The 23185-nt window shown below is 37.9% G+C and overlaps 1 protein-coding gene across 1 annotated transcript in view; it reads right to left on the bottom strand.

Annotated features, from left to right (window-relative positions):
* Positions 1-22956, bottom strand: part of RNF17 (ring finger protein 17) — a gene marked incomplete at its 5' end in the record, with an annotated part of 56243 nt that extends 33287 nt beyond the window's left edge. The window contains 8 exons of the mRNA XM_010851237.1: positions 136-226; positions 5509-5627; positions 5752-5902; positions 6545-6775; positions 14628-14748; positions 19284-19404; positions 20602-20717; positions 22803-22956. Coding sequence (XP_010849539.1) covers positions 136-226; positions 5509-5627; positions 5752-5902; positions 6545-6775; positions 14628-14748; positions 19284-19404; positions 20602-20717; positions 22803-22956 — 1104 coding nt within the window. The remainder of the gene's footprint in view (positions 1-135; positions 227-5508; positions 5628-5751; positions 5903-6544; positions 6776-14627; positions 14749-19283; positions 19405-20601; positions 20718-22802) is intronic.
* Between the last annotated feature and the right edge of the window lie 229 nt (positions 22957-23185).

Below are 23185 nucleotides of genomic sequence, written 5' to 3'. Positions count from 1 at the left end.
CATGTGAATTCAAACAAAAAAAAAAAAAAAAAATTCAAATATCTATTATTTTCTCAACAAAATAAACAGACCTGTACAAAACACCAATGAAATAACCAATATATACCTACGCTACCTGTTCACCTTGTCACACACCTGTATGATAATGGTTGCTACAGCTCCAGTGAGGTACAACGAGAGGCAGTCACAGGCTGTCGCTGTCCACTTGTCACTCCCACCTGTTGGTCTAAAATAAAAAAATGACACCTTGTCTTACAACAAATAGCATAGGATAAACAAACATAAAAGAATCATCATATACATATATATTTGAATCAACAACATACGTAGTGAGAAATCAATTTAAACATGGCTTTGTATTATTTTCTTAAATTTCTTCCCCATTTTCATAGCCTTTTGTTCATCCCTCTAGTCTCCTTACAGCCCAAATTACATGCTAAGTTATTTATATACATCTGTTCTGAGGCTGCACGGAGAACTCTTAAAATTTAAGTATGCTTTAAGTTTTCTAAAGCTATTATATACATTTCATGTGTGCTGAAAAAAAGTGAAAAGTTAGAAGTGTTAGTCACTCAGTCATGTCTGACTCTGCAACCTCATGAACTGTAGCCTGCCAGGGTCCTCTGTCTATGGTATTCTTCAGTCAAGAATACTGGAGTGGATTCCCTTCTCCAGGGGATCTTCCCGACCCAGGTCTAATTACACCTTAAACTCAGAGAGCAGGGATATACGTTATATGTACACACATTTGACCCTTGAACAATGTGGGGTTAGGGGTGCTGACCCTCCATGCAGTCAAAAACCCGTGTATAACTTTACAGCTGGCCTTCCATAAGGCAGTTCTGCACTCAGATACAACCAACCACAGATGTGTCACTAGTGCCAAACTATGTATAAGAGGACCTGTGAAGTTCACACCTGTGTTGTTCAAAGGGCCATCTGTACACCATGTGTTGTATGTTTTATATGTATTGTGTCTTAGTCCATCTTATCTCCAATGCCTATGATAGTTCACACAGAAGGCACACCAAAAATTCGTAATGGAAATACAAATAGAACAGCCCCTTTGTAATGATGATTTCTCTGCCCAAATATTTTTGGAAGATTTTTTCTGGAATTTAAAGCTAATGTGAATTGCTACTATGAATATTAGCTTCATTTATAAAAAATTATTTTTAATATTCATGGTTAAAAAATGTCCAATAAATACTTGACAGATCAGTGAAGAGCAGAATATCAATTTCACCATCTATTTTAGTTTGCAGAGTGGAAACTGAGTGACTTTAGATGTTTCTAACCATGAAATCCATGTTCACAGAATAAACAAGTACCCTTGGAGGATGGCATGGCAACCCACTCCAGTATTCTTGCCTGGGGAATCCCATGGACAGAGGAGCCTGGTGGTCTACAGTCCATGGGGTCACAGGGTCAGCCACGACTAAAGTTACTTACCCCACATGCACCACTAAAGAGATATAGATGGAGTTTAATCAGAGTTGCCCCATCCTCTGAGTAAAGAACCAATCTGGTAAATCTTTTCACATTAGATGGTTTACAACAGTGAACTAATGACATCAGCTGTGTATGTAGTTTGACCAAATAGGATTTAGCAAAACTATTATGAAGCCCAAACAGTGCTCTTATCAGCTAAGAAACTTATATTATCAGTGACTTCTTGAATTAGTTATGGTTTTTTATTTATGATGGTATACAGATAATATCAGTATACACACAACATTAAGGTTTTCTATGACCTATTATGAACATACATTTTAAAATATTAACTTTTGGACATCTTGCATGTCGCATGATGTACTCTGCATATAAGTTAAATTAAACAGTGTGACAATATACAGCCTTGATGTACTCCTTTCCTAATTCAGAACCAGTCCGTTGTTCCATCATGCGAAATGCTGGGCTAGATGAAGCACAAGCTGGAATCGAGATTTCTGGGAGAAATATCAATAACCTCAGATATGCAGATGACACCACCCTTATGGCAGAAAATGAAGAGGAACTAAAGAATCTCTTGATGAAAGTGAAAGAGGAGAGTGAAAAAGTTGGCTTAAAGCTCAACATTCAGAAAACGAAGATCATGGCATCTGGTCCCATCACTTCATGGCAAATAGATGGGGAAATAACGGAAACAGTGACAGATTTTATTTTCTTGGGCTCAAAATTCACTGCAGATGGTGACTACAGCCATGAAATTAAAAGATGCTTGCTCCTTGGAAGAAAAGCTATGACAGACAAACCTAAACAGCATATTAAAAAGAAGAGACATCATTTTGCCGACAAAGGTCTGTCTTAAACAAAGCTGTGGTTTTTTCAGTAGTCATGTATAAATGGGAGAGGTGGACCATAAAAAAGAAAGCTGAGTGCCACAGAATTGATGTCTTTGAACTGTGGTGTTAGAGAAGACTCTTGAGAGTCCCTTGGACTGCAAGGAGATCCAACAAGTCAATCCTAAAGGAAATCAGTCCTGAATATTCCTGAAAGGACTGATGTGGAAACTGAAGCTCCAATACTTTGGACGCCTGATGGGAAGAAGAGACTCACTGCAAAAGACCCTGATGGTGGGTAAGACTGGAAGGCAGGAGGAGAAGGGGAAGACAGAAGAGGAGATGGTTGGATGGCATCACCGACTTGATGGACATGAGTCTGAGCAAGCTCCAGGAGTTGGTGATGGACAGGGAAGCCTGGCGTGCTGTAGTCTATGGGGTTGCAAAGAGTCAGACACAACTGAGTGACTGAACTGATGGAATTGTAAACTTAAAAATGTAAATTTTATGTTAGTGCATACTTTACCACAATAAAAAGAAATCTATACAAAAAGATTTCTCAGAAGGGTAGTAAAACATAGCAGTTAGTATGTTGGTTCTAGAATTGGAACTCTTATAATCCCAGTTCAACAGTTAGATGTATTACTCTGGATTATAAAATATTTAACCTCTTGAAGACTCAATTTTCTTGTCTCTAAATAATACCTTGCTGCTGCTACTGTTGCTGCTAAGTCGCTTCAGTCATGTCCGACTCTGTGCGACCCCATAGATGGCAGCCCACCAGGCCCCGCCATCCCTGGGATTCACCAGGCAAGAACACTGGAGTGGGTTGCCATTTCCTCCTCCAATGCATGAAAGTGAAAGGTGAAAGTGAAGTCGCTCAGTCGTGTCCGACTCTTAAGAGACCCCATGGACTGCAGCATACCAGGCTCCTCTGTCCATGGGATTTTCCAGGCAAGAGTACCTGAGTGGGTTGCCATTGCCTTCTCCAAATAATACCTTAATCATAGCTTAAAGGTCTGCTGTGATGATTAAGCAAAATAATGCCTGTTAAGGCCATTAATACATGGTCCAGACATGCTTAAAGCTATTATTCTACTCTTGAAATGGTGGTATTCCACTGTAGTCCTTAAGTCATCTGATTCAAGCTGTCTGCAGGAATGCATTCTCTACCATGTTGGGTACGGTAAAGGGATTGATAGAATTCTGTTCTATCAATGAACAGAGGGTAGAGCCTCCACAACAAAGGGTAAAAGGACAGCATCAAGAAAGGTAGGAGAGGCAGAGACACATTCTTGCCAGGTAAAGACCCACACCCCAGCTGCTGCGATCCATAACGAGGAGGAATCACAGATATATGAGTCTCTTCTCTGAGGAGCCAGGGATTCGAGCTCTACATGAGACACCCAAACCCCTAGATTCTACACAGGAGAGATTCCCAAAACACCTGGATTTGAAATCCAATAGGGAATATGACCAGGAAAACTAGAGAAGAGCAGAGAACAGAAAAATTGCTCTTAAAGGGCCTGTGCCCAGACTCAACCTAAAAACAAGTGCAAAAACACCATACTGAAAACTGCATGGACAACATATGAAGAGGACCCTCTTACTAAATCTTAAAGCATCTGCTGGAGAGACAGGAACCACCTGGGATGTCTCCCAGGGATGGAGACACTGGTAAGAACTTTTTTTGTTATCTCTGGCTACCTTGCTCTCACCAGTACTGGAATTCTCCCTCTAACCGGTCAGCACCAACAGGTCTCCCATGCTGAAAGCCCTGCCCACTACACTCCTGAGCCTCAGCTGGACCTCAGAGACAGCCAAACAACAGGTCTGTCCACCAGTGCCCAGCTGCTGCTGCAGCCCTGCCACCACAGAAGGAGATACCTACAGAGGGGTCACCTCTAGAGTGCTGGGCTGTGGTGGCCAGGCAGGCTTGTACCCCTGAATCCCACTGGGCATCTCCTACATAAGGCCACTCTACCAAGACTGGAAGAGACAACTGATTTACCTACTATGTAGAAATAGACAGAGAACTAGGCAAAATGAGACAGAGGAATATGCTCTAACCAAAAGAATAAGATTAAAACATCAGAAAAAGAACTAAACAAAACAGAGATAAGCAATCTCCCTGATAGAGACTGAAAAGTAATCATAAAGATGCTTACCAAACTCAGGTGAGGCTTCCCAGGGGGTGCCAGTGGTAAAAGAATCTGCCTGCCAATGCAGGAGATACAAGAGACGAGGGTTTGATCCCTGGGTTGGGAAGATCCCCTGGAGGATAGCTTGGCAACCCACTCTAGTATTTTTGCCTGGAGAATCCCATGGACAGAAGAGCTTGATGGGCCGCAGTCCATGGAGTCACAAAGAGTTGGACATTACTGAAGTGACTTAGTACGCATGCAAACTCAGAAGAAGAATGGAAGAACACCGTAACAACAACAATAAAGAGGCAGAAAGTATAAGAAAGCACAAAACAGAAGTTGTAACTGAATGATAAATGCACTAAAGGGGTTCAATAGCAGACTGGATGAGGATGAAGAGTGAATCAGCAAGCAGAGGACAAAGCAGTGGAACTCACCCAGACAGCAAAAAAAAAAAAAAAAAAAAAAAAAAAGAAAATAACTTAAGGAACTTTGGAGGCAACAAGAGGTGGAATAACATTTACATTATAGGAATCCGAGACAAAGGAGGAGATAAAGAACCAGAAAAATTATTTGAAAAGTGGCTAAAATTTCCCTAATCTGGGGAAGCAAACAGATACCCAGGTCTAGGAAACCCAAGAGAGTTCTAATAAGATGAACCCAAAGGATCACATCAAGACACATTATAATTAGAGTGGTAAAAGCTAAGGATAAAGAAAAAATCCTAAAAGCAGCAAGAGAAAAACATCTTGTTATGTATATGGGAATCCCCATAAGGCAGTGAGTAGACTTTTCAGCAGAAACTTTTTTATTCCCATCTTCATTTGTATCTCAAGTTTCTTTTTTAACAATTTGAAATTAATCTAGATACCTGTCATACTCACCTATCGCTATCTCCTTAATACCACCAAAGTTTATGTGCTTTGTATTTTTTCCTTCCTGCTTCTCAAAACCTTAAAATTAACTAGATCTTTATGAAAATTTCAGAATATGTCAGAAAAATAAAAACAGATCAGAATCCAAAAAGAAAAATATTTAAAATCATATTCAGTAATGAGAAATTTTACTCAGCTAAAAACTACCTTATATCAACAAGAGAGCATTCCAAAGATAATCTTCCCATTGTCTTTAGGTTTTCTTGAAGTTCTCTTAAACAGTTAATGTTCACTACTAGTTCAACACCCACGTCATACAGCAAGACCTATGAAAACAATAACTTTTAAGTCTATGGAAAAATAATGCTTTAATTTTTTTTTGCAAACTGAAAAGCATGAAAATACAAAATGCATTTACTTTCTTGATTATATTTTTAACTCTGCATTTACCTCTACCAATGTGTCTGTAACCATTCTGATGATCTGGCCCCTTCGCCACTGATTTTTATCTGGGATATTCACAGCACAGTGCATATCATTTTCCCATTTAACAGGTTCCCATTTTGAGTTTTCATAAGTAGCAACCATCTTTTCTCCTAAACTATGTAAAGAAAAAAATTTTTTATCTCTGAAACTTTCTTATAACATACAATTCTCTGACCTCCCTCCCTTGTTCTATTCCAAACAAACTGGATGCCTCCTTCCTCCTTGAGCACCTGAGCACATTTCTACTGCAGGGTCTTGAACTAGCTCTTCCCTCTGCCTGACATGAGTGCCCCCCAGGCATCTTTAAGGCTCGCTTCCTCACTGCCTTGAGGATTTATCTCAAGTGTCACTGACTCTGTGAGGTCTTCCTGCCCAGGTGCTTTATTTTTCTCATCTTCATCATTATCTCCTGCTGTAGGTAACTTTCTTTGTTCACTGTCATTCCCTCTACTAGAATGTAAGCTCCATGACTGCACAAACTTGTCCATGTTTTTATCACTGTTTCCCCAACAGCTATAATACTGGCTGTCAAATAACAGGTGCTCAATAAGCCTTTGTGGAATATATAAATCTTAATACAATAAAAATAATCAGTAAATATACTATTTGTATACTGTTAACTAGTTTTTAAGTGACTACTTAGCTGACATAATTTTGTACTTTTAAAATTCTGCATTTATGAGTTCTAGATCTTTGAAATAAAATACGGAAAAGAGAATAAACTATATGCACAATATATTTTCCTTGGATGTTATACCTATGAAGCAAGTTTTCTGTTAATAACCACTGAACATAGATCTTCTCAGGAGACACTATATTGCAGATGTGCACAGGCAGTTCCTTATTATAAAGTGACTGCAGATCCTCACTAGGTAGAGATTTTGCAAACAGAGGATTTATTAAATTGTTTACTTCATTTGAAATAATTTCTTCTGGAGAAGGATCCCACACTTCAATATGCTTTTTAGAATTATCTTTGAGGGTATATCTGAAAAAAAAAAAAAAACCCATTAGCAATATGAATAGTTTGCAAAATATTTATATTTGTATTTGGTTAGATCTAGAGATGAACAAGTTTTAGTTATGATTCACTGCTTTGCAGTTTTGATATTAACAGCAATTTTAATCTTTTTTAAAAAGAGTTCTTAATGACTAACAAAGGACAAAAAGGAAAAAAACATGTAAAATCCAGGGTTTCCACTTTAAAAACAGTTTAAAATACCAAGTGCGCTAATAATTTCATCATTCCTTACTGATATTTTGTACTCACAAAAGAACAGAATTATTCAGGATTTTTTTTGGTAACTTGAATATTTCTCTTTGCCTAAAAGTTATCAAACTGTTTGTCAATGAGAATACAAGTGGAAAACAATTGTTATTTTAAAATCTGTTAACAAGCAAAATTACTGAATTAAGTGTTTAGAATGTTTAATTAATCTGAACAGTTCAGAATCTAATCACAGATAATTAATGGCAAAATTTCTTCAAAGGAAAAATCTTAAATTCTTTCATAAGCTGGAGATTGTGCTAACCAAAGGGGCTAAGTTTTTCCTTCTGAATCTATTGGATAGTTTTCATTCCTTATTTGACATGAACTCTGAGCCTGACTAGCTACTCTTGCCTTCTTGAAATGTTCTTTCTTTGGTTCCTGGTTTTTCTCTAATCTCAGGTTCCTGATCTACCATTTTTCTGGGCTTCTCTCTCCTGTAAGTGATAATGCCCAGAGTTGAATGTTCATCTATGGAGATTGAGATGATTGATGAAAATGATGGACTCATTTATCATGTATATGTTTACTCCCCATCTGAATCACCCAATCAGGTCTCTCTCTCTTCTATGCTCCAGATCTTGATACTTATTTCTTTCATTCAACTAATACTTAATGGGTACATACTGTGAGCCAAGAGTCCTAGGTTCCAGAGATACAGCAGTGGACAAAATAAGCAGGGTCCAGTCCTCCAGGATCTTATGGTATTATGATAGTGAGTGATTACATAATTACACAAAAAATAAATTTCGAAGAACAAGGGCATAGGCCAATGAAATCTAACCTATTCTTGGAGCTGGAGAAGGTTTCTCTGATTAAGTGACATTTCAATTGAGATTTTAAAAGGACAAGCAGAAGTTAGGGAGACATTCCAGAAACCAAAGGAAAAATATGTAGCTTTGGCATAGTAAAGTAATAGGTCATGGCATGAACCTTGAAGCACACAGGGGCCAGATTATTTGGGAAACATTATGTTTTATTTTATAAAGGATAGTATGCATGTATGATACAGGTGACCCCAACAAACTAGACTGTGGGACTTCAATTTCCTTTCTTCTTACTCCTTAGGTGCTCAGGGAAAACATTGATCAAGGGAAACTCATGTTCTAATTTGAGGACAGGCAACAGATATAATCCGCTGGAGGAGGGCATGGCAACCCACTCCAGTATTTTTGCCTGAGAATCTCATGGGCAGAGAAGCCTGGTGGGCTACAGTCCATGGGGGTCACAGAGAGTAGAACACAACTGAATGACTTACAGACACACACAACAGATACAATGGAAACAGTAAGACTGGTAGCAGTCTGCAGGAATCAGCAATCTGGGTATTGAAGGGCAAGGAAACTGACTGGGGCTGCCAGAGCAGTAGGGTGGGTTTACAATAACTGGTTCCCTGGGAAGGTTTGCAAAGCAATGTGCTTCCCCTGCCTCAATTATTTTTAATCAGAGGACAACTGCTTTACAATGTTGCGTTGATTTCTGCCATACATCAACATGAATCAGCTGTAGGTATTCACATGTTCCCTCTGTCTTGAACTTCCCTCCCTGTCCGATCCCTCTAGTTTGTCACACAGCTCCAGGCTAAGCTCCCTGCACTATATAGCAACTTCCCATCACAATCTATTTAACAAATGGTAATGTACATATTTCAATGCTACTCTCTCAATTTATCCCACCCTCTCCTTGCTCCACTATGTCCGTAAATCTGTTAATTGTGTCTGAGTCTCTATTCTTGCCCTGCAAATAGGTTCATGGGTACCATTTTTCTAGATTCCATATATATGTGATAATATATGGTATTTGTTTTTTTCTTTTCTGACTTACTTCAGTCTGTGTAACAGGTTCTAGGTTCATCCACCTCACTAGAACTGACTCAAATTCATTCCTTTTTATGGCTGAGTAATATTCCACTGTATATACGTACCACAACTTCTTTATCCATTTACCTGTCGACAGACATCTAGGTTACTTCGATGTCCAGGCTATTGTATACAGTGCTGCAGTGAAGACTGGGGTACATGTTATCTTTTTCAATTATGGTTTTCTCAGGGTATATGCCCAATAGTGCGACTGTTGGGTCATATGGCAGTTTCATTCCTAGTTTTTTAAGAAATTGCCATACTGTTCTCCATAGTGGCTGTTATCAATTTACATTCCCACCAGCATACAAGGTTTCCCTTTTCTCCACATTCTCTCCAGCATTTACTGTTAGCAGATTTTCTGACGATGACCATTCTGATGGGTGTATGGTGACCTCACTGTAATTTTGATTTGCATTTCTCTAGTAATGAGCAATGTTGAGCTTTTTTTGATGTGTTTATTAGCCATCTGGATGTCTTATTTGAGGAAATAAGTGTCTGCTTAGGTCTTGTGCCCATTTTCTGATTAGGTTGTTTTTCTGATGTTGAACTGCATGAACTATTTGTCTATTTTGTCAGTTGCTTCATTTGCAATTATTTTCTCCTATTCTGAAAGTTCTCTTTTCATCTCGTTTATGGTTTCCTTTGTTGTGCAAAATCTTTCAAGTTTAATTAGGTCCCATTTGTTTATTTTTGTTTTTATTTCCATTACTGCAGGAGGTGGGTCATAGAGGTTCTTGCCATGATTTATGTCAACATTTTCAAAAGTATTTTAACTTAAATTAGTTAAGATCACTGACTCCTACTCTCATTTTTTGGTCTGAGTATTCTAAGGGGTTGGCTAAGGGGAGTTGACTTCGAAACACATTTAATTTGGATTTAGTGGGATACAGTTTTGTGGTTGACCACCACTTCCCTGTGGAGTTACGCTACTGCTAACCATCTTGGTATGGGAATGGATTCCAGAAATACTCCTAAGACCTTTAATGTCACAACATGAAAATATAAGGTTCAATATAAAGCAAATATACCACTATGAGGAGGATGCTGGAGACAAACTATTTAACGAGTACAGTGAGCCACTACATGCTTGTTAATCTGGTGTAACAGTGCTTCTTTTTTATACTTAAACATGTCCCAGTTGGACAAGAATTAGGGTTACCCTATTAATAAGTGAATTAAATCAAATCAATACATTAATAAGTATCAGTTTAAACTATATTAAAAATTCATTAAAATAAAACTTGAAGTGTCTTGAATATTACATACATAATGTATATATAATATATATATGTGTATATAATGTATATAAGTAAATATTGTGCAGGTATAATGATGTAACAGATTACAATCTCAAGAGATAACCCTTAAACCTGCAAAGAACAGGGCTTTGAGGAGAGCAGCTGTAAGAGGTGTGTTTCCTCCAGCAGTCCTTAAATCTTTACAGAATCACAAACCACCATATTCTGACCCACAGACCTGTTCCAGGAAGCCCTGACACTTGATACAATGCAAAAAGGGGGTGCAAGCAGGCATCTTTAACACAAGCACAGGTGCCCATAGGAACCAGAAAAGTGACTAGAATGAGTGCAGTTGTGAGGCGGCACATTGTATATAGGGAAGGGGAAACCCATGGGGAGCTTTCTTTTTTTTAGTTTATTTTATTGAAGTATAGGTGATTTACAATGTTATGTTAATTTCTACTGTCCAGTAAAGTGATTCAGTTATAAATATACATAATTTTTTCATATTCTTTTCATCATGGTTTATCCCAGGATATTGAATATAGGTCCCTGTGCTATACAGTAAGACCTTGTTTATCCATTCAATATATACTAGTTTGCATCTGCTAATGTGGGGAGCTTTCTGTTTACAAATTTGGCACCTAATTCCACTTTGAAGAAAATGCCTGAGGTCAGCTGAGGCTCTCCAGTCATTGGTGGCTCAGCTGGTAAAGAGGTGGCTTTACCAGTGGTAAAGTGCAGGTGGCTCCTGCAAAGCAGGAGACCCTGGTTCAATTCCTGGGTCAGAAAGATCCCCTACAGAAGAGACAGGATACCCACTCTAGTTTTCTTGGGCTTCCCTGGTGGCTCAGATGGTAAAGAATCCGCCTGCAATGGGGGAGACCTGGGTTTGATCCTTGGGTCGCAAAGATCCCCTGGAGGAGGGCATGGCAACCCACTCCAGTATTCTTGCCTAGAGAATCCCCACAGACAGAGGAGCCTGGCAGGCTACAGTCCATGGGGTCGCAAAGAGTCAGACACGAGTGAGCAACTAAGCACAGCACACAATGTATATATAATACGTAAAAAGAAATAATATTCACCTAAAATTAACTATGATTTTTAGAAATTTACATGACACTACCAATAACTGAGCTATGGTTCTAAAAAAAACTTTAAAAAATTACCAATAAACAAATTTCAATCAACCACACTACAGAAAAGACATTTACTTTTCTGTTCTTGCCAAAGGAAATATCACCAAATCTGCCATTTCATGTGGTAATCAGTACACAGTTAAAAAATCTGTAGAAGTATTTTACAGGTGATTCTGAATTTTCTAATATTCATAGTATTTGTCAATTTTGAAAATCTGTAATTTGTTGATTTCTTTTAACAGTCTACATAAATGATGTAATTTTGCATACTTTTCCTGAATGGGGGCCTCCCAAATGTACAAATTTCAGGCTGACCCATGAACCTTGGATTTGCCCGTTGAGGACTACAAGGTTGAACATTTGGGAGTGAGGAATCATGCCTGCCTCTCTCTTCACCCCTCTTCCTTAGTTACTGCCATGCCTGATCCTGAGGCTCCATCATGTGAGCCCTGCAGTCCTCCGGCCAAGGGCATGACCTACAGCTCACTGATCACTGCACAATGCTTTGCTTCCTGGGGATCCTCCCTCTGCTTTAACAGCCACAGGACCTCACACAACACGCCCAAAGAGGGTGTCCCTCCACTCTGTGTGTCGCCTCCACTCTCCCCACAAACCTGTGTCCTGTTCTCAGCAGAAGCACCCAAGATGTCCTTCAGTAAGTGATTGGATAAACAAACTGTGATACAACCAGACAATGGAATATTATTCAGTGCTAAAAAGCAATGAGCTATCTAACCAGAAAAAGACACAGAGGAACCTTAAAAGCATATTACTAAACGAAAGAAGCCAATCTGAGAAGGCTAGATACTGTATGATTCCACCGTGGAAAAGACACAACTATGGAGGCGATAAAATGATCAGTGTTTGCCATAAGCTAGAGGGGAGGGAAGAATGTTAGGCTCTCACAGATTTTCAGGACAGTGGAAATACTCTGTATGACACTACAATGGTATATTCAAGTCACTACATACTGTCCCAAACCCACATAATATACATACAGTAACCCAAACTTTGGACTTTGATGATTCTGACATGTCAACAGTTTCACTGTTCCTTGTAAATACACCACTTTGCTGGTTGATAAGGGTGGGGAGGCTGTGTCTATGTGGGGGCAGAAGCATAAAGGAACTCTGTATTTTCCACTTTATGTTCTGGACCTAAAATGGCTACAAAAAATAGTCTATTCAACAAAATAAAAAGGATGACAACCCTAAATATGAAACATGTAACTATAAAACATAAGGAGAATACACAGGAGAAAATCTTTACAATCTTGGCTTAGGCAAAGATTTCTCAGCTAAATACAAAGTGCCTGAATTATAAAAGAAAAAATTGCCAAACCGAACTTCAAAACCAGAACATTCGGCTCTTTAAAAGACACCTTAAGAAGCCAGATTGGAAGAAAGTATTTGCAAAGTACATGCCTAAAGAAAGACATGTCTAGAATATATAAACAGCTCTCATATTTCAATAACAATAAGCAACAGTTTTTAAAAAGGGCAAAACATCTGAAAAGATACTTCACCAAAGAAGAGATACAGATGGCAAATAAGCGCACGTTAAGATCTTTAATGTCATTCAGTTCAGTTCAGTCGTTCAGTCATGTCTGACTCTTTGCGACCCTGTGAATAGCAGTACACTAGGCCTCCCTGTCCATCACCAACTCCCGGAGTTCACTCAAACTCATGGGAATTAAAAATGAAAACCCCTATATTCCTATAAGAAGGGCTAATATAAACATAAAATGACAAGTCAAGTGCTAGCAAGAATGGAGAACAATAAAACTCTCATAAACATTTGGCAGGTTCTCATAAAGGCAGAAATAAATTTACCTTACAAAGAGCAATTTTGCATACATACATAGAGCTCCACAAACACCTGTATGCAAATATTTACAGCAGCTTTATTCATGAAATTTCCCCAAACTGAAAATAGCCCAAATGTCCATCAATTGGTAAACATATAATATTACGGTGCATCCATACAATGAAATACAAGTGAGCAAAGCAATGAGAACTACCGGTGTAGGCAACATGACCTAATCTCAAAAGCATTATGCTAAATGGAAAGGTTGTTGTTGTTTAGTCACTCAGTTGTGTCCGACTCTTTGTGACCAAATGGAAAAGCAAGACACAAAAAGGCCAAGTATTGTATGACTCCGTTTATATGAATGTGTGGAAAAGACAAAACTATGGAGACAGAAATTTGATCAGTAGCCGCCAAGGACTAGGTATGGAGGAAGGAGACTCAATACATAAAGAAACAAAGTGAACTTTGAGGAGTGATGGAAATAGTCTGCAACTTGACTGTAATGACAGCTGCATGATTATATGTATTTATCAAAATTCATAACTCTACCTAAAAAGGGTGAACTTTTTTATTGTGTATGTTATATATTTCATAACCCTATGTAAAAAAAAGAAAACTCAGTCCAATACATTTAAATATTTCTTCTCCTTTCTCTCCCTCCCATGCTTAGGACCTATAGTGGAAAAGGCCAGCCCTCTCTTTCTACTTCTGGTTCCACCAGTGTTGGGTGGGGGTAGGGGCAGGGGCGAGGGGGGCAGAGCCAGACCACACACTGGCCATGTCACGGCAGACCTCTGCTGGGTGTCGCTGCTTCTCTGGCATACCCTGACAGGCATCACTGTGGGTGTACTCAAATACTGGCTTTCTTAAGGGCTGTGTGATGGAGTTTCTTCAGGAGACCCCTCAGGGGCCACTGCCCTGCACAAGTCCCTACCGTAGAAGAACTGCTGTGTCCTGACTTCAAACCCTCCCACCTTTCTTACCACCACTCTGCCCTTCTGCTTCTGGGTCACCTCAACCACAAGGCTTTTAAACAGGACAGGCCTTTTAACCAGACCTGTCCTGGGTAAAAGCACAATGGTCAAGCCTGGTTCCCCTTTAAAGTATCCACTTGTGCCCAGGAAAAATTCCTATTTCTCCAGATGAGAATGCAGGCTACTCTACTATTTTGGTCACTCTCTACCCTGCCATTTCTCTTTGTGATTCTCTTCACAAACGGTTCAAGAGGCCACCTAAACAGACATCCCACCTAAAATAAAATGTCAGTCTCCTTTTCTCAGATGCACCCTCTATCTCCAGAAACCATTCTTGTAGAGCCCCATAGGGATGAAGAAAAAAGCCACTCTACTCACACCTAGACTAAAGACTCCAATTATTTTTTTTTCTCATTTTACTAACCCATTAATAGGGAAAAACTCCTGTCTATAGTCTAAGCAGATCTCCAATGGGGAATGATATGCCAGTTTCCCTTCTTGTGAACAGTTTTACGTATCAACTAAAAATAAAAGTTTACAGGTCCACTTACCCTACTTCATAAGATGCTAGGCCCTCTTTGACTAGCTGGTCATTAATACTGGTGGGAATCATTCCAGGAGCACCAAGAAAATCAAAAAGTTCAACTAACAGCACATTATCTTCCAGAATTTCTGTAAAAATATTAAGACTAGTTTGGGGAAAGAAATAAATACATCACAAAATATACTAAATGAAGCAATTTTAAAAACCTGAGAACTTAATTTCCTTCATTTTGCATACATGAGGCCTCCTGCTCAATAATGTCCATTTCTCTCTAGGGGTAGATACATCACTTGTCATACATGAAAGAACTGCCAATGTTAATAAAATTTTCATTTTAGGTTATTATGTACTGTTCTATAATAAACCAAAAGCAGCTTGAAGCTTTTAGATTCAGAGAAAAACACAGTGACATACATTAATTGCAATAGCATTCTGTTGTGGTTTTAAACTGTTTTACTGGATTCTGCCAAGTTCCAGAGGGCAAAAGATATAAATAAAAATCCAGGCCACTGCTTATTTGTGAAGCTTTACAGCTTTTCTAAGAATGACACACACATGTGTGCATGTAAACACACACACAGAATGGCACAAAGTTTCAAACAACAAAAACTCAACCTAGAGTATTAACTGGAATTCTTCCCCCTCCTTCTGCTTTTAGGACAAACCATCTAATTTTTTACCTGTTTATTAGGCCTATTTCCTAAACGAAACAGGGAGTCAGCTTAGGGTCAAGTTACATCTCATGTGCCTATTTACTTATTTTGAGCACACAGAACCTGCTCAGTATGCACCTGAAGGAGTGAGAGAAATTTCTTTAAGAAACACACACTTCTATGCACTGAGATCGGCTAATGTCTACACTTCTATACAATAGTAGTAGCTGGCAGGTGCAAAGAAAATGATGATTCCAAACAAAAAGATAAACTATTATCAGCAGTAACATCCTACATTGCCTAGCTATAAGAATACTTGTTCGAAGGCTTATTTCCTCCAAAAGTTTAAAAATCATTCCTGACTACTTTTTAATGGACCAGATATATTATCTAGAAACAAAATGATAAGCAACTCAGAACCTTCAGTTAAGCTCCTCACTTTTCACCTTCTATGTTCCCCTTAGCACTTTGATTTCATACTTCCCTTGCACAAGTTCTTTATTCCAGAGGGCCAACTTTTCCTGTGTTCCATACCTTCACCATCTTACCTACTCTGCTCCTAATTAAATGTCCTTTGTTTTATAAGGTAACAACATATACTAATCTCATCACTGTGCAGGTTGATAGGGAAAGATGTTTTAGGTCGAGTGGGGCCTTCTGTCACTCCTTAAATCAAATACACTACACTTGTGCTCAGATTACTGGCCTAACAATTAACTGAGAACGAAAAAGGGAGAGTCAAGAAAGAAACCCGAGTCAAGTCTTCATGGATTAGCCTTGGGAGGAGACATTAAACAAAGAAGCTAAAAACCAACAAAATAAAATACCAAGAGGAAAGCTAAAAGGACAATTAAAGGACTTTAAAGTTAGAGCCAGTTCATTAGAAAAGACCCTGATGCTGGGAAAAACTGAGCGCAGGAGGAGAAGGGGATGACAGAGGACAAGATGGTTGGATGGCATCACTGACTCAATGGACATGAGTTTGAGCAAGATCAGGGAGATGGTGAAGGACAGGGAGGACTAGCGTGTTGTAGTCCATGGGATTGCAAAGAGTTGGACACAACTGAGTGACTAAACAACGACAAAGTCAGCTCAAGTTACTCAGAACTAAAAAGCCCTAGAGGAAAACAACAGAATGGGAAAGACTAGGGATCTCTTCAAGAAAATTAGAGACACCAAGGGAATATTTCATATAAAGATGGGCTCGATAAAGGACAGAAATGGTATGGACCTAACAGAAGCAGAAGATATTAAGAAGAGGTGGCAAGAATACACAGAAGAACTGTACGGAAAAGAGCTTCACAACCCAGATAATCATGATGGTGTGATCACTCACCTAGAGCCAGACATCCTGGAATGTGAAGCCAAGGGGGCCTTAGAAAGCATCACTACAAACAAAGTTACTGGAGGTGATGGAATTCCAGTTGAGCTATTTCAAATCCTGGAAGGTGATGCTGTGAAAGTGCTGCACTCAATATGCCAGCAAATTTGGAAAACTCAGTAGTGGCCACAGGACTGGAAAAGGTCAGTTTTCATTCCAATCCCAAAGAAAGGCAATGCCAAAGAATGCTCAAACTACTGCACAATGGCACTCATCTCACATGCTAGTAAAGTAATGCTCAAAATTCTCCAATCCAGGCTTCAGCAGTACGTGAACCGTGAACTTCCAGATGTTCAAGCTGGTTTTAGAAAAGGCAGACAAACCAGAAATCAAATTGCCAACATCTGCTGGATCATCAAAAAAGCAAGCGAGTTCCAGTAAAACATCTATTTCTGCTTTATTTGACTATGCCAAAGCCTTTGACTGTGTAGATCATCACAAACTGTGGAAAATTCTGAAAGAGATGGGAATACCAGACCACCTGACCTGCCTCTTGAGAAACCTATATGCAGGTCAGGAAGCAACAGTTAGAACTGGACATGGAACAACAGACTGGTTCCAAATAGGAAAAGGAGTACGTCAAGGCTGTATACTGTCACCCTGCTTATTTAACTTATATGCAAAGTACATCATGAGAAACACTGGGCTGGAAGAAACACAAGCTGGAATCAAGATTGCTGGGAGAAATATCAATAACCTCAGATATGCAGATGACACCACCCTTATGGCAGAAAGTGAAGAAGAACTAAAGAGCCTCTTGATGAAAGTGAAAGAGGAGCGTGAAAAAGGTGGCTTAAAGCTCAACATTCAGAAAATTAAGATCATGGCATCTGGTCCCATCACTTCACGGGAGATAGATGGGGAAATAGTGTCAGACTTTATTTTTCTGGGCTCCAAAATCACTGCAGATGGTGACTGCAGCCATGAAATTAAAAGACGCTTACTCCTTGGAAGGAAAGTTATGATCAACCTAGATAGCATATTGAAAAGCAGAGATTACTTTGCCAACAAAGGTCCGTCTAGTCAAGGCTATGGTTTTTCCAGCGGTCATGTATGGATGTGAGAGTTGGACTGTGAAGAAAGCTGAGCACCAAAGAATTGATGCTTTTGAACTGTGGTGTTGGAGAAGACTCTTGAGAGTCCCTTGGACTGCAAGGAGATCCAACCAGTCTATCCTAAAGGAGATCAGTCCTGGGTATTCACTGGAAGGACTGATGCTGAAGCTGAAGCCAATACTTTGGCCACCTCATGAAAAGAGTTGACTCATTGGAAAAGACCCTGATTCTGGGAGGGATTGGGGGCAGGAGGAGAAGGGGATGACGGAGCATGAGATGGCTGGATGGCATCACCGACTCGATGGACATGAGTTTGAGTGAACTCCAGGAGTTGGTGATGGATACGGAGGCCTGGTGTGCTGTGATTCATGTGGTCACCAAGTGTCGGACACAACTGAGCAACTGAACTGAACTGAACTGAAAAGGCCCTTAATTTACTACCTATATTAGAAAAATCAGACAAAAAACTCTATAGACTAAGGGTACAACTTCTATAATCATATTCTTCTTCTACAGGACTACTGCATCAGAATAACATCTTATACAAAGTGAATTAACACATTCTAGGTTATAACTAAATAATTAAATCATTTCTAGGTTATGTGGCCTTGAGCAACTGATCTCTAAGCTTCAATTTCTTCATTATAAAACAGTCTAATAATCTCATGATATTTTGGGTTTGCTAAATGAAAAAGTGGGTATCATAAAAAGGGCCTTTGAAAGTGCCATATAAGTCAAACCTAAGTAAACATAGTTGTATATATCCTGCACTAGTACTGTTCAGATCAACACAGCCAGTGTCAGTCACAGCTCCGGAAAACATCAAAATCTCTGATAACAGCAGCTTTCAAATCCTCCATCCAAATCCCTTGGGGTCATACATGTTTCACAATTCTTCAAACTGAGAAAAGCTATACAGAATATATACTTCTCATTTCCTAATACCCCCAGAAATTCTGAGGCAGCAATCATGACTATCTTGAAGTATAATATATGATCAATACTCACTATAAGGTAGATCAATATTAGATTTTCATGTAAACTCAGGTTTTGCCATTAAATTTGTTGAGTTACAAAACTGAGGGCTAGAGCTTAGCCTGTGTTATCAGACCCAAACTGTTCAAAAGATAAACAATTTTTTCCAAAATAAGCTGAGAATCTACAGTTAAATTCACCTGAGTCAAATAAAACAAAAATTATTTTCTAGTTATCTCCCATTTCCCTTCACTTTCCTGGAAATTAAACCTTAGCATCCATCCCTCCAAGATGAGGGACAGAGACCAGCACAAAGGAAAAGAGAAATAAGAGAAGTTAACTCCTGGCTTTAGGGTTTTCAAGAAGACATGTTGAGGATGACTTGATCTTCAGTGGAAATTTGCCTCATGTGCTGATTTTATACTCTTGGGCCTGCAGAAGATATTCCATTGTCCCTAGTTCTCAATCAATGTTACCTCTCACAGCTCATATTGACAACACACTGAATTTATAAGATCTAAAAAATGTTATATATCATACTGTTAGTCTTATTTAAGATTATGATCACACGGCACCCAATAAAAATGAAGAAAGCTTACTAATGATGGAACATGTCATAAACTTATCTTGAGTCTTTTCTTCAAATTTTTCTTTAGCATTTTTTGACCACTGCACTGTCCCTTTATATGGTTCAATATAGGCCAGCTTACATTTAATTGCCTATGTCAAACAAAATTGCATCATTAAGAAAGTAATGTTAACTTATGGTTATTTTAGAATTCAAGTGTTAAATGTGTACAAAACCAAACTTTGCATTTGAATTTAATACATATTTAGAAAACAAATGTCCAAATATCTCTAATAATACTTATAAATGCAAACAGCTGGAATCAACAGAGTATGGGATTACAAGGTACAAACTAATATGTAGAAAATCAGCTACAAGGATATATTGTACAACAAAGGAAATATAGCCAATATTTTATGACAACTATAAATGGAGTATAACTTTAAAAAATTGTGACTATTTTGTACACTTGTAACTTGTATAATACTGTACACCAACTATAAGTCAATTAAAAAAATAAAATTCCCAACAGCTTATTAAAAAATACCAAAACCAAAGATGAAACAAAAAGCCCCAGAGTACTTTGTTGAATGAATCATTTTATACTCAGATACTGGAATAATAAGCATCCACTGTAAGAACTGCAGATATTAATACTATGATACATTGTTAAATGAAAATGCAGGTTATAGGACTATATATAGTCTAATCTCATAATTGTTAAAAACACAGAAGATGCATCTTAGAAGTATATATATCAAAAATACTGAATAATTCTGAGTGATTCCTCCATTTTATCATCTATATTTTCAAGTTTTTCCTGTATTATTTTATCCATTTTAAATGAAAAATACTGCTTAACAATAATTCAAATACTAGGAATATATAAATTAGGAAATAAGCCTCCTTAACCATACTTATCTCTGGGGAGTAGGATTCCAAGAGAAGGGTAAGTTTTTTACTTATTCTTCCAGACATCTTTCTCTTGCACATGTTACATATACTTCAACATAAACGGGATCACAGTAAAACCACTTCTGCAATGACTTTTTTCACATAATACATCATATTCTTACTACATTGTACAGTTATTTCAAAATAATACATTAAAAGCTGCAGACCAGTACTTATAAAAACACACATATTATACACATAATTATAATTAATGCTTGTTTGCTAAGATACATATTATTTAATAGTAATTACAGAAACTTTGATAGCCCATGAGTCAGAAATTATTTACAAAAAAACTGTAGTTAAAAGAACATTTCTATAGTAAAAATAACTTCAAAAATACTTTCATGTTTGTACTGACATTCTAAACCTGTGATTCACAGTAAGTAGATTACCTTCTCTGCAGGATTCAGAAACTCATCCTTTATCTTACGCATGTCTTTAAGTGTTATTTTTGCTGTATTGCCAAAGTCCACATATTTAACTTCAACTTCACGATGTCCAGGCAATCCTTTAAAAATTATGAAACTGGAAATCACAAACTTGGAAAAAACATTATCTAGCAAAGTTTAGACTGATCTACAATCAACTAGATTAGAATATCTTTATGTTTAACATACAAACAATATTTTTTTAATGTAAAAAATATTTCTAATATTTTCACACAAAACCAACCATACTGTATAGTTGGTTCAGACTTGGTGAATGAGAAACTAACAATTTAAAGATATCAAAAGATAACCAAAATCAGGATAACAAAGTCATCCAATGCTATGTGTTACAGCCTAAAAGTTAAGAATTAGATCTGGAGTTAAGACACTTAAATGACATGTGACTGTGAGGAAATCTAATTAATATCTCTAAGATACTACCCTGAGCAAATTACTTTTTTTCTCTCAGCCTCATTATTTCATCTGTAGAATGGGTGCACCAACAGAGTCAGATCTTAAGACTGTTTTTGATGATTCACCTACTTAAAATACACTTGGCAAAGCACCAAACACCAACTAAGCACTTAATGTTTGTTAGTCAACATAGGTAATTAAACAAGACAAGCAACTTAATGATCAAGGCACAGATTGATTCATATAATAATATCTAACAGTGAAATTTTAAAAAATCATCTGTAGATATTGTGAAAAATGAGCAGAAACAGACCTCTATGTCAAACTAGTTTTCATATTTTAGAGATACCAGAGAAATCTCTGGAACATTCAAATAGACTGAAGCATGAATAAAGCTCTATCTTTTTATAAACATCATTTTGAGTGTTCAGCCCCTCTAACGGAGAAGGCAATGGCACCCCACTCCAGTACTGTTGCCTGGAAAATCCTATGGACGGAGGAGCCTGGTGGGCTGCAGTCCATGGGGTCGCTAAAAGTTGGACATGACTGAGCGACTTCACTTTCACTTTTCACTTTCATGCATTGGAGAAGGAAATGGCAACCCACTGCAGTGTTCTTGCCTGGAGAATCCCAGGGACGGGGGAGCCTGGTGGGCTGCCGTCTATGGGGTCACAGAGAGTCGGACACGACTGAAGTGACTTAGCAGCAGCAGCAGCAGCCCCTCTAAGCACATGTGTTTACAGTGCTACAAAACTTTTTGCCATTACTTTCAAATTTATAAACTTCTACAGAATACAATTTCAAAATGGAAAAAGTTCAGGTATTCTCTGCTCCTAGGGAGAAGTGAAAGCAAATGGAACAACACCAACACTACCTAAGATGGCACTCAAGCAGAACCTGAAAAGACGTATGTACCTTAAGTGTAAGGTAAAGAGGTGAGGAAAATGCTCCATGAGAGTAAACCTAAAAAGTAAATGGGATTCAGAAAACTAGCAGCTGAATCTAGGAAAACAAGTGACATAACTCCCCAGAATAACAACAGTGCAGTAAGCCTAAATGACAAGCAGTCTACATGGAGCAGGTGATGGAATGATGTTTTCACTGTTACAAATGAAAAAATCAAACCAACATTATATGAAAAGTCTTATCATGTAGAAAATTATTTTAAACTATTAGGAAAATGTAGCCATAAATTTTTTAAAAAATGAAAAACTGATGGAATTATCAACTCAGAATTAAAGTTATACTTTATGGAATAGCACTGAAAACGCACAGAATATGAATTAAACTAAAAACTGTGGTATAACTATGGAGGAGAGAATGGGGACAAAACAGCTATAAGAGATCTAAAACTCATCTAATACATTTACTACCTAAGACTGAAGTCTATCTACAAAGTATTATACATTATTTAGAAGAAATAACAGATAAATGACAAAGAAAGCCAAAAGAATTAAAAGTATTTGTCTTTTCAGTGGAGAGTAGAGTATGTGTAGGTCATTTAGAACTATTTTTTAAATAAGGCAAATGTTAGAAAACAAAATAATGGTTAAAGTCCTAGTCAAATCAAATGAAATCTAAGGAGCCAGAGTTTCATCTATCAACATTATCACTAGCTTTCTAAAGCTAGATGACAGAGCAAAACTGTAAGACCAGACAATATCACTTTAATGATTTAATTTGTACTGACTCAAATGACATCAATTTTTAAATGAAACATCTTCCTGAGGAAATAGTATGCAATTTCCTACCAATAACTTTTGCTCGGTACCAAACTCCATCTTCAAATTTAGCGACACAGGCTTGACCTTGAACTGGACAGAGGATTTCCAGATTTTCTGCATCTTCACTTTTATAGAATTCCTCAATTCCCTTTAATAGAAATAAAAAATCCAGGCTCTCTATCTAAGAAAGAGAGATTAAAGCAGGGATTACAGCATTATAGTTTCACAGAAACTTAAAATTTAAATGTTCCATATATTATAGGCACTGCTCATAAAATGATCAAATATTAGAATTGAATAAGACATAAGCAGCCATGTAATTTATGTTTGAAATATTCTGCTACAGAAGTAGTACATAGGGGAGGAGCCAAGATGGCGGAGGAGTAGGAAGGGGAGAACACTTTCTCCCC

Source organism: Bison bison, unplaced genomic scaffold, assembly GCF_000754665.1.
Source record: "Bison bison bison isolate TAMUID 2011002044 unplaced genomic scaffold, Bison_UMD1.0 scf7180017864299, whole genome shotgun sequence".
Classification (NCBI taxonomy): Eukaryota; Metazoa; Chordata; class Mammalia; order Artiodactyla; family Bovidae; genus Bison; species Bison bison.
This window is presented reverse-complemented; position numbering and strand designations above follow the sequence as displayed.